Here is a 15,218-nt window from a genome sequence, read left to right as displayed (position 1 = left end):
AATAGATTCGTGTTTTTTTTGTTTTTTTGTTTTTTTTAAACATCTGTTTATTACATTGTGTTAGTTTAACAGAGAATAATACAGAACAAGGCACATATAGGTAATTATAATAGCAATAATAATGATAATCAAACAGAAATACAGTACATACAAATAAATACACTTAACTGTGAAAAAAAATAAAATAAAATTAACAACAAAAAAATAGTAAAAGTAAAAAAAACTAAAAAACTAAAAACTAACTAAAAAATAAACGAATAAAATAATATTAATAATAAAAATAATGATAATACAAATAAATAAATAATAATAAATTCAAAAATAAATAAATAAATCCTCAGATCAACTCTTCGTTCCAGCCGTCTACTTCATTGTTCTCAAGGAAATTATAGAATACCTTCCATATTTTCCAAAATTTATCAATCTTGTTCTTTGAGGTATAGTTTATCTTTTCTGACAGCCACTGTGAAGGAACACAAGGTTTTTCATTTTTCCACGAGCAGGCTATACATCTTTGAGCTTCCAAAAAGCAAACATTAAGCAAGGATTTTTCATTTTTAGAAGTCACAAAATCATCTGGGTAAATATTCAGTAAACATAGCTTTGGCTTAAGAGGCACTTCCTTCCTTCTTCCTCCATTCCTTCCTCCTTTCCTTCCTCCTTTCCTTCCTTCCTTCCTTCCTTCCTTCCTTCCTTCCTTCCTTCCTTCCTTCCTTCCTTCCTTCCTTTCTTCCGTCCTTCCTTCCTCCCTTCTTTCCTTCCTCCCTCCTTTGTTAACTTAGTGCTCAGTAGTTCACATATTCACATCTGCTTTGGCTGACAGTGTTGTTGTTTTTTTCCTTAAACATCCAAGTGTCACATCTTTTCCACACATTACAGCAGCTATTCCCTTCTGCTGCACCGCATTCGAGCAGCAGCATTAGTCTGGCGTTGTACTCGTGTCTTAATGTTGATTTTACCGCTTTATTTAGCTCGCAGATGGACTCAAACCATCAGAGACCAAGCCAAAAAATCGATACATCTCGTCAAGGCTTTACACCGGGATGCTTTAAATCTCCTGTGCCAAGTGTTTGGACAGGTTTACTTTATATCAATACATCCTTTCAGTGTGTATGTGGGTTTCTTAGCATAGCAATGAGTTATATCCTGAGATGTCAATTATAGCATTTAAAAATGATGACAGCCATGATAGAGACAAGATAGTACAACTCAGTAAAAAACACCTGTCAGCTGTGTAGTAGCTGCTAGTGACTGTTAAAGGAAAATTTGAGGAGATTAATGTGTCGGCTGAGCTGATGGAGTCTAAACGCGGAGTCATGACAGAAAAGGCCCCACAGGTGAAAAGAAAAGGATGGAAAGAGGAGAAGGATTGCATATAAGCTGATTAGTGGCGGAGGCTGTAAAAAAAAAAAAAGACGAGAGGGAAGTTTGACTGCAGCGGCACATGAAAAAGTGCAGAGAGGCTCAGACAGAATCATCCGAATCTCAAAAGCTGCGTGAGGCAGAACTTCAGTACTCAGAGATGATGCAACGTTACACGCCGAAGACCTCACACAGTAAGCCGTTCTGTTCGGCTTTAAACCAACAGAACAAGAGAGAGGCGAGAGATCCAAAGCTGGTGAGATTTGACGCAGGATGAGACGCCGGCTCTCTGCTGTTTGGGGAAATAGTTTGTGTTTCTGTCTGAAGTTCTGATTGACTTCTCTCTGAGGTGGTGATTCAACTGCAGCTCACGAAAGAACAAATAGAGGAAATATACAACTCTCTCAGCCTGGTTTTGATTTATAGGCATGTAAGGAAAGCTGTTACATAAAAGCAACACTGCAGTCCGCCTGTCAGTCCAAAACGTGACTGAAATATCTCAACTATTTGATAGATTGCCATGAAATTTGGTACAGACATACAAGGTTCCCAGAAGATATAGTCATGTGACTTTGGTGATCCCCAAACTTTTAATATAGCACCATCACTATGATTTTGTGGCCAAATACCTGCAATAATTATATAATATACTGCTGTGCCTGAGTGCAGTCTCTCAGAGATGCTAACATGGCTTTAGGTGATTACATTTTGAATTATAAGTAAACAATAAGTTATTATTTGAAGGCACACACATATATAAACTGTAATGCAACTTTTTGTTGTCATTATTTTCTGTCCTATCTGTTTTTCTGTTTCTTCTGGCAGTTGCTTGTTGTTTCTTAAAAAGATCCCTTCCAGACATTTTAAGAGATATAAAACAACTCTGCTTGGAATAATAATAAAAAAAAGTGAAGATAAAGTTTTAAAATTCTTTTAAAATGACATCTGTTCCCTCTCACTAAGTAAAACAAATCCACAGTCTATGAATATGCAATTTTATTTTATTTTTTCCAAAAGTTTCTCAGTGTGTGTGTACTAGAGGCTTCACTTTAAAGTTAACTTCAAACAGTCTGAGCCGTCTACAACACCTCAGCCGCAGATTCTGTTGCCTTTATCGGCAACATTGATTTATTCTCACTTTTAACAAATCAAACAAAGAACAGTCTAACGTGAAGTCAGTGCTGTGTCTGATGAAGAAGCGAAGACTCAGTCGCACCTTTTCCTTCTATCACAGCTGAACATCTGATTTATCACAATAAAGCAAAGAAATAGCCGCTCAACATATTAAGCTGACATCAGTTAATAAGAAAAAAAGAAAATACTACATGTCCTAAATAAAATAAAATCAACACAAAAAATGACTCGAACAGCACTTGTGTAACTTGTGTAACTTGTGTAACCATTCAAGTAAAATTTGAAACATTTGGTGCAGATCCAAGGTTTTTTGAAGCGTTTTGTATTTGGAGATTTTTGTTGCTTTGACCTTTTTTTCATAAACTGCACTTACTTTCAAATAAAAACATGATTCTAATATTATCCATCATAATGTGGATTTATACTTAGATTAAGATTCAAATGCACATAAAACGTTCTACTATTGATTAAAATACAAGATGATTCAGCCTTGCTGAAGGTATGTGTTCTCTGTGAACTTACTAGTTTTGTCTTTGACATTTTGGTGTCACAGTTGGTCAGGCCTTTCAAAAGAAAAAGTGAATTCCCTCTGTAGCTGGCCTGATTTTTAGATGGAGCTCAACAGTAGAGCCAGTGGTGCATATGAGAATGTCTGTCCGTCACAAACTGACTCACTGAGTGATAAAGTTACTCCACTGGTGTTGGAGTTTCCCTATTGGCCCACGCTCTTTCAAAATGAATCAGTCTGAACACTTTTCTATTGCAGCCTCAGGGACGATTTACAGCGGTTCCACTGACTGCAGCTTATTCCAAATTTATCGCACGCTAAGAGCGTCCTGCAGCCGAGCCAGCAGACGCCCTACCTCAGTCTGCACCTGGACTCCCACACCATGATTGTGCCACTGGAGGCATTGTTACAGATGTTACTGGCGTGTAAGGTCTGCAGCCTCAGTGCCGGCAGGAAGCATCATGTCACTCCTGAGGACGATGTTGACAGGCTCAACCTGGACATGAGAAACCTCCAACGTTGGTTTGCACGGCTTCAGCTTCATTTGAGCCAGTACTAAGAGCACAACCTCGCAGAGTAGAAGAGAAAGCAGCTCTCCATACACCGGGACAAATAACAAGAGCTCACACAGTAGGAGAGGAAACAGCTTTCTATGCGCCGGGAGGCATGAGGGAGAGTGAAATATGAGGGAGAGCACACACTTAAAGCAGCCGAATAACAATCACTCTCTTGAAACACTCAATACAGAGTCTGTCTTAGAAAAACAAGAGACATCCACAGATAGAGACAAATGAAAGAGCAGGAAGTTAATTAGAATAGTTAGAATTAGAAGTAAAATAAGTTCTCTTTCAAATCAAACATCCCAAGATATGAGAGGAAAGTATTATTCAAAGATAGCTTAGCTCTGTCATGTGATGTGCTACTTCAGTACATTACTGGGATGAGTACAGAAAATCTCAGATGAACATTTAATATCCAGTCCTTCACATTATAGACACTACTTCTGACTAACACTGTAACAAATTGGCCACATTGGTGCACATTGACCAGACTCAGTCCAGTTTTGATCTACTCTTGTTTTCATCATTTCTCTCCTTCCTTCAGTCAAGAGATGGTCTTTAAACTGGTGGAGGAGATTAGAAATGTCAAAAAGGGAAATGTGGAATAGTATGCCTGAAAAGATAAGAGTAAAGTACTAATGATGTTGAAATATAAGAAGGGAAAAGTTCTGAATATTTTCTCATCCACTTTCAGCAGAGTTGGGTTTCAAATGGCAAATTAAACAAGAAACTTATATTCCTATATATGCTACGAATATATTTATGTATATTAAATAATGTTTTCTGTATGAAGAAGCTTAATCAACTTCAAACACTATTTGCTGTTCACAGAAACTGAAAAGGCAGTGAGGTAGGATGAAAGCTAGAGATATTGTATTCACCATGAATGTGTAACCCCTGTGGGTAAAAGGGTTTTAATTGCTATCCTGTTCATTAAAGGCTTGTCATAGTAATTATACTGTCTCAACAGCCTGGATGTGATTGCAAAACCATAAATATTCTGAGGGACTAAATTACCCGGTGGGGCCGAGGGTTTACTGTTGAAAAAAGTCTTCACAAACCATTAAATTAAATGCGATGACAGTGGAGAAAAATACACTAAAAGCCAAATCAAAAGTGTAGGTATCCAACATTTAGTACTTCTGTACTTAGTACAGTAACTAAGTGTGGAACCAATGACCACATACAGTATACATACAAAAACTGGGTCAATTAAACCATTTATTCATCAATGCAATATACAAAATATGTACAGTAGGTGGAAGCATTAAATTCCCAGTAGCTGCATGCACTGTGCACTCTCAGTATAATCTGTTAGGGTGGCACTTATGGGGTTAAAGCTCTGATCAGAGGTTTGGTTGAAAAGATTAAGGGGTAGTGTGACAGGTTTACAGATTCAGACCTCCATCAGTGAGCTCAAAGCCTGACCAGAGGCCTGTTATCACAGAGCGAGATTACTGGGTTAGTGAGAGATGTTTTGGATCAATCTTGAGGTTCATGTGGCACATCTGAGCTGTTTTTAAACTAGAGGCTATTGTGTGCTCAGCTTTACTAGAACTAGAAATATAGAGGAGGAGAAGTAAATTGGTTTAAGTTTCATTTCAGAGCTGCAACGATTAGCCGATTAATTGATGAATGCATTAATAGATTGGCAGGTTGCTTCGATCGCATACTGGATAAGATGCATATCACATAACTGCAACATTACTTTGATTCCACTCATAGATCTTTGCTGCATATCAGTAACTACTCTCCACAACTATTTCCTGTTTATTTGCACTTTTAACCATCAAACTAAGCCAAAAAATGACCAAGAAACTCCTTCCTCACACTTTTTAAGACACATTAGACACACACTAGCCTATAAAGTGCCATGTGGCTGCAGGTTTCCATTCCTAACCAAGCAGAAGCACACTAGCCTTGACTCATTTAAAGACTGTGTAAAGTGAATTCAGACCTTTTCTTCTAAACACATTAAATAGGTCATAAATGTATTTCTAAAAAAGGTGTAAAAAGCATTTCAGCCATTTAGATTTGAATTGTGGAGCTAGGCTTCACAAACTGTGTTTCAAGATTTCTGTGTTCAGGATTTAGTGGGTGGGTCTCACCGCTGCATTACGTAATGGGGTGGTGATTAGCATAAACCGGCCCCTGCTGCTGTAGAGGTATAAATACATTCAGCGCACACTACTACTACTACTACAGTCTACAGTTAGCAAGTTAGCCACCGAGCTAGCCGCCAAGCTAGCAGACGAGCTAGCCGCCGAGCTAGCCGCCAAGCTAGCAGACGAGCAAGCAGCAGAAAGCTCTTAGATGTAGCGTCCATGTTTCAGGTAGAGGTGGTGACTTTGATTGACAGGTGACACTTGGTAGGGGCGGGGTTTCATCGTTTGGGAGCAGAGAAAGAGGCTGAGTTTTACACAACTTTGAAGCCTAATTTCATATATTTGACGATTTTTTTAATAATTCAAATTTGGCAGGGTGGTTAACAACACACTTTTCTGTGGCATGTCAAACTCAGAACACATATTTATTCTTACTTTACACGGACTTTAATCAACTGATCTCAGTTTTCACACTGTTGATTGGACAAGCTGTTTTAAGATACTTGAAAATCCTCCACACTGAATAGTAATTTGTCTACTATGTTTTTTTTTTGTCCACAAAAATGAGTTAAATAACCTTGTTAAATCTTCAAAAATCAGATTGCCTCCTTATCCCGCCTTCTCCGCACTCTCCACCTCACCATTAGCTCGTGGGCTAGTAATACCTTAGTAATCACATCTGTCGGATTTCATTTAAAATCCTCTCATAGCCTAAACTATGCCAATATATTCAGTTTCAGTCGGAAATACGCCACATTACTAACGCTAAAGATGCTCTAGTTTCCATGTGATTGGGGCTTTAAATGTTGAAGTTTTGCAGAATAGGTAGGCAGTGGTCCTGTTGTGACTCAGGATATTTGTTACTTGTAATTCTTGTTGAAAAAAACCCCTGCAGACACATGCGGAGACAGTTTCTACTCAATGAGAATAAATGGCAGCCTTCTCCTACTGCAAAATCGAATTCCAGTCTGGACTTTCAGCAGTTTTCTCCTTCAGAAAACATTTGCAATGCCTTTTTTTTCTCAAATGCCTTTGTTCGTGGCTTGTGTGTGTGTGTGTGTGAGCTGCAGCTTCTCTCTCTCTCTCTGTCTCTCTGTCTCTCTCTCTCTCTCTCTGTCTCTCTCTCTCTCTCTCTCTCTCTCTCTCTCTCTCTCTCTCTCTCTCTCTCTCTCTCTCTCTCTCTCTCTCTCTCCTCTCTCTCTCTCTCTCTCTCTCTCTCCTCTCTCTCTCTCTCTCTCTCTCTCTCTCTCTCTCTCTCTCTCTCATCTCTCTCTCTCTCTCTCTACCCATTGTGCTGCTGTGTGTATATTTTATATGTATTTGATTGTCCTTATTATACCATCCTTTTGTTTTCCTACGAATATGAAATATTTTAGTCATGACACATATGCTATAAAAAAGATTATAATATCCTAATTTCATGAGAGACATTTTGAGTAATATCTTTCACAGTTTTTCATGAGTACAGTTAGCCAAAGCAATTATTCTCTTTATCATCATTTTATCTCTCCATATTAATGATGTAATTGAAATCTCACCCCTGAATTGCACCAATGAGCTTGTAGTATGTACCAGGTGCAGCCCAGGAGCTCACTGCTGCTGTCTGAGTAAAACAGAGACTGAATACACACTGATAGCCGCTGCAAAATAAATGCAAACCTCAGCGCACCTTTGCAAAACACAATTTACTCAGTAAATCAGCTCCTGTGTTGTGAGTAATGCTCTCCTCCGCCTTTCTGACAACAAGAGAATTCTCACTGTCCCCCTGAAGTCTGTCCTGAATTCGACAAAGCTGCTCGGAATAATTTAACAGTCTAACTTTATTAGTAATCACTGCCTTCATACAAGGCTTTCACACCTTGCCACAATCACAGCTTGCTCCATGAAGAATCAGTACATTTTAAAATTGTCACGCTCTCTTTCCCTTTCAAGTCATATCTTACTGTGCGGTGTGGGCATGTTGTGAATCAATCTTGCAAGTGTGAAGTTCTCTCTTATAAAAAAGATTTGTAATTCAACATACTCCCTGGTCAAATAATAATACATGTATAAATAAAAGATTTGTTACTGAGGATATTATTCCCCGATCTTGTTTGGTGGTTCATTCAATGTGGAGCCTGCTCTTTATTTCCTATTCATTTATTGAGTCTCAAATGACCAATAATATGAAGTCATTTATATCAGTTGATTGGTAAGTTTTTAATGTTTAACCCTCCTGTTGTCCTCGAGTCAAGGAAAGAAGGAAGGAAGGAAGGAAGAAGGAAGGAAAGGAGGGAGGAAGGGAGAGAGGAAGGCAGGAAGGAAAGGAGGGAGGGAGGGAGGGAGGGAGGAAAGAAGGAAGGAAGGAAGGAAGGAAGCAAGGAAGGGAGGAAGAAGCAAGGAAGGGAGGAACAAGGAAGGAAGGAAGGTGGGAAGGGAGGAAGAAGCAAAGAAGGAAGGAAGGGAGGAAGGGAGGAAGAAGCAAGGAAAGAAGGAAGAAAGGAAGGGAGTGAGGGAGGGAGGGAAGAAGAAGGAAGGAAGGACAGATGGGGTCAATTTGACCTGGGAGGACGACACAAAGGTTAAATTAGGATGCACAATCCTTACATACTGTTCAGGGTCTAATTGTACCCATTATTTTACATTTGAGAGAAAAAAAATCACCTTAAAAACTTTTATTTTAGCCAGAATTTAAATGATTTATCCGCATGTTGACCCAGAATATACAAAAATGTTTGAGTGCAGCTGATATGCATTTTTATTGAGTGTCTGACTCACATTTATTCCAAAATTCAGAAACCACTATTCAACAAAAAGCATATAAACTAATGATTACCACTCTCTCTGCTCTCTGAAAGCCTCATTAAGGATGAATCACCAAATTATTATGGACGGATGAGGTGTTCATGAATGATTTTTTGGTTTAGAAAGAGACTAACTATGAGGGGATGCTGTGAAATGCCCACATATGAACAATATGTAAGGCAGCAAGTTCATAGAGGTGAAATTAAAGCCTGTGAAATCCATGAATTTATTAAAAGTTAACAAATCCATAAATCTAGCCAAATAACAATTAGACAGACTGAAGCAAACTCATAACATCAGTTTTATTAATTTGTATTATGTTAATATTAACATCCTAACCCTATAGATTAATCTTCAATGTATATCTTTCTCTTATTAATATATCCAACCAAAGCTACTGTATATCATCAGTAATATCCTCTTATTGATTTCTCCAGATGGATCTCAGAGGAATGGGAGTATTGTACCAAAACCTGCGGCAGCCTGGGTTTTCAGATCCGGACTGTTCGCTGCGTTCAGTTTCTCCACGACAGCACCAACCGCTCCGTCCACAGCAAATACTGCAGCGGAGAGAAGCCAGAGAGCCGGAGACCCTGTAACAGAGTCCCCTGTCCTGCTCAGTGGCGAACTGGAGCCTGGTCAGAGGTGAGACTTAAGTTCAAAGGGTTCCAGTTTGTGCAGCTAATCACATTATCTTTTTCTTCTCTGGTCTTTTATGTGATATCATCTTTTTTTCCTAATTATCTGATGTCACCTTTCTTGCTATAAGCTAATTACTTTCCTGCAGATTTGCGTTGCTTTCAAGTACTTGATTTATGACTCTAACTTCTGAACTGAGCAAGATCATGTACAGTATAAAAATAAAATATGAGACAGCTGCGATATTTAATTTAGCACGCTGCCACGTCTCATCTGGTAACACGCCAGTTTTAGGTCATCCATAACACAAACTGAGACCTTTAGAGCCATGGAGGGAAAAAATCAAATAAATCAGACGTCCAGCTGAGTGGTGGAGCCCAGATAAGAGATAATATGATACAGTTCTTCATATCAGCAGTTAATTTATGTGAGTTGGGTTCAGATTTTTAATAACATGGTCTTTCTCCGTGTTTGGAATATGTATAAATATGCATATAAGTATATTTGGAAGATATGTATTTAATTGTAGGTGCATGTTTGAACACTGAGTAATAGTTGCAGGGTAATAGTAAAATAACTGTAGTTTGATTTATGTTGGTAAATTGTACTTTTAATTATTTTTCAATAAAATAATAGATGCTTTGTGTTATGTATGCTGAATAATATATGGATAATATATTGATTTTTTTATATTCTTATTAGAGTTTATTCAATATGTTAGCATTTTTGTGTAAGATAATTAAGCTTTAATGGTTGGATAAGTTTTCACTATGAACATTTTGGCTGCAGCAGCTCTCAGTGTTATCTAATTCATGTTTTGAACACTGAGTAATAGTTGCAGGGATGCTTTGAGATATGTATGCTGAATAATATATAGATAATATATTGTTTTTTATTCTAATGTTTTAGCTTTGTTCATTTATCTTCACAGAAACTGAGTTTATTCAATTCTCATTTTAGCTTTTTTTTATTTAAGTTTAAATGGTTGGAGTGTTCATTAAGAACATTTTGTCTGCAGTGGCTCTCTGTGTTTTCTAATTCAGAAGTAATAGTTCATTGTTTTTATATAGTCACAGTTGTATAATCACACGTCTGCAGGAGATGTAGTGGAAAAGCACCATAACACTTAAACATGTCCTGCCCTTTACCTTATTAACATAGGGAAGGAACCTGATGACCACCAGACCCCTTAATGTAGTAAACATGAGCATTTCTCAGGACACATAGACCTATGGGGTCAAGGCACTGTTCATCCAATCAGAAGTTGTATTTGAAGATTTACACAGTTAAAAATGTCTGATTGATCCCTGCAGATGTCCTTGTGCACTCTCAGAGAGAAGCCCAGTCTAAAAGAACACAGAGGAAAAGTCTCCCTGCTGAGATTTTTGCTTGGTCAACTGTGTCGCCAGTCATTTTGGGGATTTTTTTTAAGGTCAAACTGAACTCAGAAGCTAGCTTGTTATCCCACCTGACATTTACTCTTACGTGTGACCTGTCTCCACTCGTTTCTGCTCTGCCCCTCCACAACGGTCTGTGTTTCCGTCCTTCACAGTGCTCGGTGACCTGTGGCGAGGGCATGGAGAGGCGTCTGGTCACTTGCCGGATCGGAGACCAATGTAACGGAGACAAACCTGAAAATGTAAGACCGTGCAGACCAGGACCTTGCCACGGTAAGCATTTCATTTATTTATTCTTTTAAGTTCAGACGGAAACTACACATCAGTTCTAGTGAGGTATTGGCTCAAAGGCAGACATCAAAGGAGGGAAAACATCTCTCTTGACCTTTTTATGCAGTTCTTACCTCCTTTAAAAACAAATCATCTAATGTTCCTACCTTGCGGCCGTCTATTGACTCTATTCATTTCCATATGGCATGAAAATCAATTGGCTGACCCTTAAAAGGTGCTTGAGTTGTTTCATTCATCAGAGTGAACACTAAGTCTGTATTAATTTGTTTTAATGTTTGATTTTTTTTGGGTGGTAGTGCAGTTCATACGTGCTTTGACTGATGAATTCTGACCTTACAGCAATAGAACAAATAGACATGTAGACATGTTTTGCAAAATGTCCAGTAGAAAAACATACTACGGGCCCATTTATGCTCAACGGACGTACGAAAATGTATACGTCCGTTTCAAACGATGTTGCCGTCACTGCTCACATACTTCCATGCGTCCTTTACGTTGGCATGGATGTTAACCAATACATCCACCAGGGGGCAGCACAGAGGCAAAAGTTTATGACAACAACAAACTCAAAAACAAACATGGCGACTGTGGAGGAGATATTGATAATGTTCCTCTTGCATAAAAGACAAAAACGATATGTTTAAAGTTTCTAACCAACTCACAAAACCTTTCCTCAAAAAGTTCCTCCATTGTTATTTCTTCTTCGTGTCTCACTAGAGCTACATATCGAGTAGTGACAGTAACACTGCCCCCCCATGGTTTCCGATGGTACTGCTCCGTTTGGTCTGTAACCATAAGCTTGATGGAAACGTGCAGAAATACAGACGAAATGAACGCAGAGCACGGACAGAAGGCTCCGTCTGTATCCGTATTTAACGTTGAGCATAAATGGGCCTTAAGATTTTAAGTATAAGATACAGTGGACAAAGAGATCAGCACAGTGCAACTCATGAAAACATCTTCACCACTTTCCACAACACATGGAAACACTTTAAAACACTGCAAATGCATAAAATACAAGAAAAACACTCTACGCTTTGAAAACGTATAAGTGACAAAACAACACATAATAGAAGTTTCTAAGGAACACTAAAAACTGACAAATAACTATTCATTATCAATCATATTGTCCTTTAATATCTTACACATTTTTTCCCAAAAGCTTTCCTAATGTTAATGAAAGAATAAAAAAGTGCATTTTTCTGTTCATAAGATCACATACTGTTATTTATCATGGGTGAAATCTCTCCATAAAACTTAAATGCCAAGTTGATATTTGCAGCTGAGATCGAGGGATAAACTGGGATGAAATGCAAATAACACACATTCTCTCTCACGTAAGAGCTCATACTGTATTGATCTATGTGTGGCTGTAACACAATATATTGCAAAAGTGGTTCTCGAGAGCTTCACAATCAAAATGTCATTCAGTCCATAACTATTGTAGATATTTACTCATTTCATTTAACATACTGAGGAGGTGAATTCAGGTAAAAGCCATTCTCTCTTAGTGGTACTTTTAGTGCATTTATATCAGTAAAAAAGAAAATGTAGAGAAACAGAAGGAGTGTTTTGAACATTAAGATAGCTAATGTGTGGATGGATTGGACAAAGCTTGTTCCAATGTTTTTTACTTTTTAGTCAGATTCAGATTTGGAGTTTAAAGATGGTGTAGCTACTGAAAACTGAGAAACCTTCCAGTTCTATACTAATTATCATAGTATACGGTTGAAGCTATTAGTATACAAGAAATAAAGTTATTTTTCGGTGGAACTTCCTGTACAGCACATGTGCTGATGCCATCTGGTCCAACAATTTTTCCTGGATCAGCAGGAAACTTTCCTTGTTGAGTCATGAGTAGAAAAGATGAACAGCTGCATACTGTAAGAAGACTTCTGGTTCTTTTATGTAAAAAAAAAAAAAAAAAAAAAAAAAGAAATTTGCAGGTACAAGACTGTGTACATAAAAGCTTGGAGGGACAAATTAACAGTGACTCCCAAAGGTGCAATTCAGTAAGAATCATCTAATCATTACCACACTATTATGAATGTGTGGAAGATTACTCTGTAGAACACATGTGAATACAATCTGCACATTAAATCTTTATAAATCTTATTTGTATGATTTTAATATTATGGGTTCATTTTGGAATAATTCAGTAACAATGTATTTTATTCTCAACAACTCTACCTTATTTGTGCCTCTGACTCCTTGTCCTTGTTCTTTCCATAGCAGCAGTGGCTGAGGTTTATGGGTAGTGTAGTATTTAAAGCATCATACCATACTGATGAATAATACATGATAGCTCAGAAACAAAGCTAAAATGATGGTGGCGAGTCCCGTGTTTCTATGGTTAATAACAGTGAGGATCTAATTAAAATTAAACCTAGAATACAGAATGGGGGGAAACACTTTTCTCGAAATAGTGGCTCAAAGACTTATTACTCATGTTTTTCATCTTCTTTGAACTGCCTTTGCATCGGCAGCAATTTAATTTAATTTATTTACCACTGCTCTATTTGTTTTGGGCTTTTCATTGATAGTATCCATTAACAGCACCCTCAAAAGTGTTTTTTTATGATGTGCGCTGACTGACCTAATGTAGTTGGTGTTCAGGTATAATCAAACAACATCCTCAAAACCTGCTTAGAATCAATATGTTTCATTAGGATGGAGCTGAGGCAGCTGAGTCTGAGCAGGCGATAAACATCATTGTGCTGAATGTCCTGTGGCTAAAATGTTCTACATTTCTCTATTGTGGCTATTTCTGCTGTCAGTATGTGATTGAAAGCAGTTCTTAGAGATCTGTAATGCACTCACTTCTACTGAGCCTTTCCTGATCTCATGCCAAGGCCACCTCTCACCACATTTCAGCGCTGAGCTGATGCTGTATGCTCTTTGACTTTCAGATGAGCCATGCAATGGAGACAAGTCCATCTTCTGCCAAATGGAGGTCCTAGCACGTTACTGCTCTATCCCAGGCTACAACAAACTGTGCTGCGACTCCTGCCACAAGCGTAACGGAGCGATGTCTCTGTTTTCCGAGGCAGCCGAGACAGAAGAGCATATCCGCTTTGGATCGGCCTCCCAGCTGCTAGAGACATTAACGGCCTCTGTAGCAGCCAATGGTACACGCAGTGGTAAACAAGGCTCAGGCAAAGGATCTGCAACATCAGGCAATGCTGCAAAACACATCACCACCCCTGCACCGCTCAAGAAAAGCACATCAAAGATCACAGCGGCACCGAGGCGGGTTCCACGGCACATGGGACTCACTGGCAGGAAGCTGCCCGTCATGGCACCTTCTCCCCTGGAAGATCCTGCTGAGGGTCAAAGGTCAAGCAGCTTCACAGATAGTCAATGGCCTAGAGTACACTCTGAAGTGGAGCGATGAAAGTGACACCTTCGTCTTCAGGACTCTAAATGTACAGTAGATATCCAGCTTCATCCTGAGTCTTCTCATGCCAGAAACACCACAGAGAGAGAGAGAGAGAGAGAAAGAGAGATAGAAAGAAAGAAAGAGAGAAAGAAAGAAAAGTGCTGGTTCACTTTGTTTTTAGAATCCCACTCCCTCCGACCCCCAACCCACACACACACACACACACATACAAACATACAAACACACACACACACAAACACTGATTTTAAATATCACTTTAACATCTCTCAGTGATTCCCAGAGTAATTGGACTGTGCTAATTTACTTTCATAGTTTATATTAAGAAGAGAAAATTATACAGTCATTTCAAGACACAGGAGCAAACACAGTCATAAGGGAATTTTCATCTGTGTCAGATGAAAAGCGAAATGAAACACAGCTTTGCTACTTCATAATGAATCAATTCAGGGGACGCAAAATAGCCAAAAGACAGATTAATATTCAACACACTCAGCATGAATTCAGAAACTGAAACTTCTAACATCTTAAAAGGATATTAGGAAGAAATGTTTACCTGATCCTGATCCTGACCCTGACTCTTGAATCTTTAACCATAAGAGTCGGTAAGTGTTCTTTTGATGTCGCCCACTGTGTCACGACTCAGGTGACAGGTGCGGGAAGGTGTCTGCATTTTCTTTCTGATTGGTCTCGTTATTTAATGAAATCAGGCCTCAGGTGTCTGCAAGAGTAAACACTCCACAGATACTGAGAGGTAAAGTAAGAACAGGTATAGTCATTCAATTAGTAGAAGTATTTGCAGACTGTATTGATAGCACTCATCTCAAACAGTGATATATAATAGCACTTATTATCTAAAAGGAAAAAAAAGTTATATGTTTGCTTTGATTATAAGTTATGAAGATCCCAAAACATCATCTGATACAGCTGAAAATCCCCTTTTACAGCTCAGTTTTACAAACTGCCTCAATCTTTGTGGACTCACTGCATACATACAGAAATCAAACACCTGACTTTAAGTGCATACGGAAAATAACCAGA

At 38.5% G+C, this 15,218-nt stretch overlaps 1 protein-coding gene across 1 annotated transcript in view; it reads left to right on the top strand.

The window, feature by feature from the left end:
* Positions 1-14,215, top strand: part of adamts3 (ADAM metallopeptidase with thrombospondin type 1 motif, 3) — a 152,136-nt gene extending 137,921 nt beyond the window's left edge. The window contains exons 21-23 of the mRNA XM_053325466.1: positions 8,891-9,098; positions 10,645-10,762; positions 13,690-14,215. Coding sequence (XP_053181441.1) covers positions 8,891-9,098; positions 10,645-10,762; positions 13,690-14,174 — 811 coding nt within the window. The 3' untranslated portion in view covers positions 14,175-14,215. The remainder of the gene's footprint in view (positions 1-8,890; positions 9,099-10,644; positions 10,763-13,689) is intronic.
* Positions 14,216-15,218: the final 1,003 nt, after the last annotated feature.

Source organism: Scomber japonicus, chromosome 9 (assembly GCF_027409825.1).
Source record: "Scomber japonicus isolate fScoJap1 chromosome 9, fScoJap1.pri, whole genome shotgun sequence".
In the NCBI taxonomy this organism is placed as follows: domain Eukaryota; kingdom Metazoa; phylum Chordata; class Actinopteri; order Scombriformes; family Scombridae; genus Scomber; species Scomber japonicus.
This window is presented reverse-complemented; position numbering and strand designations above follow the sequence as displayed.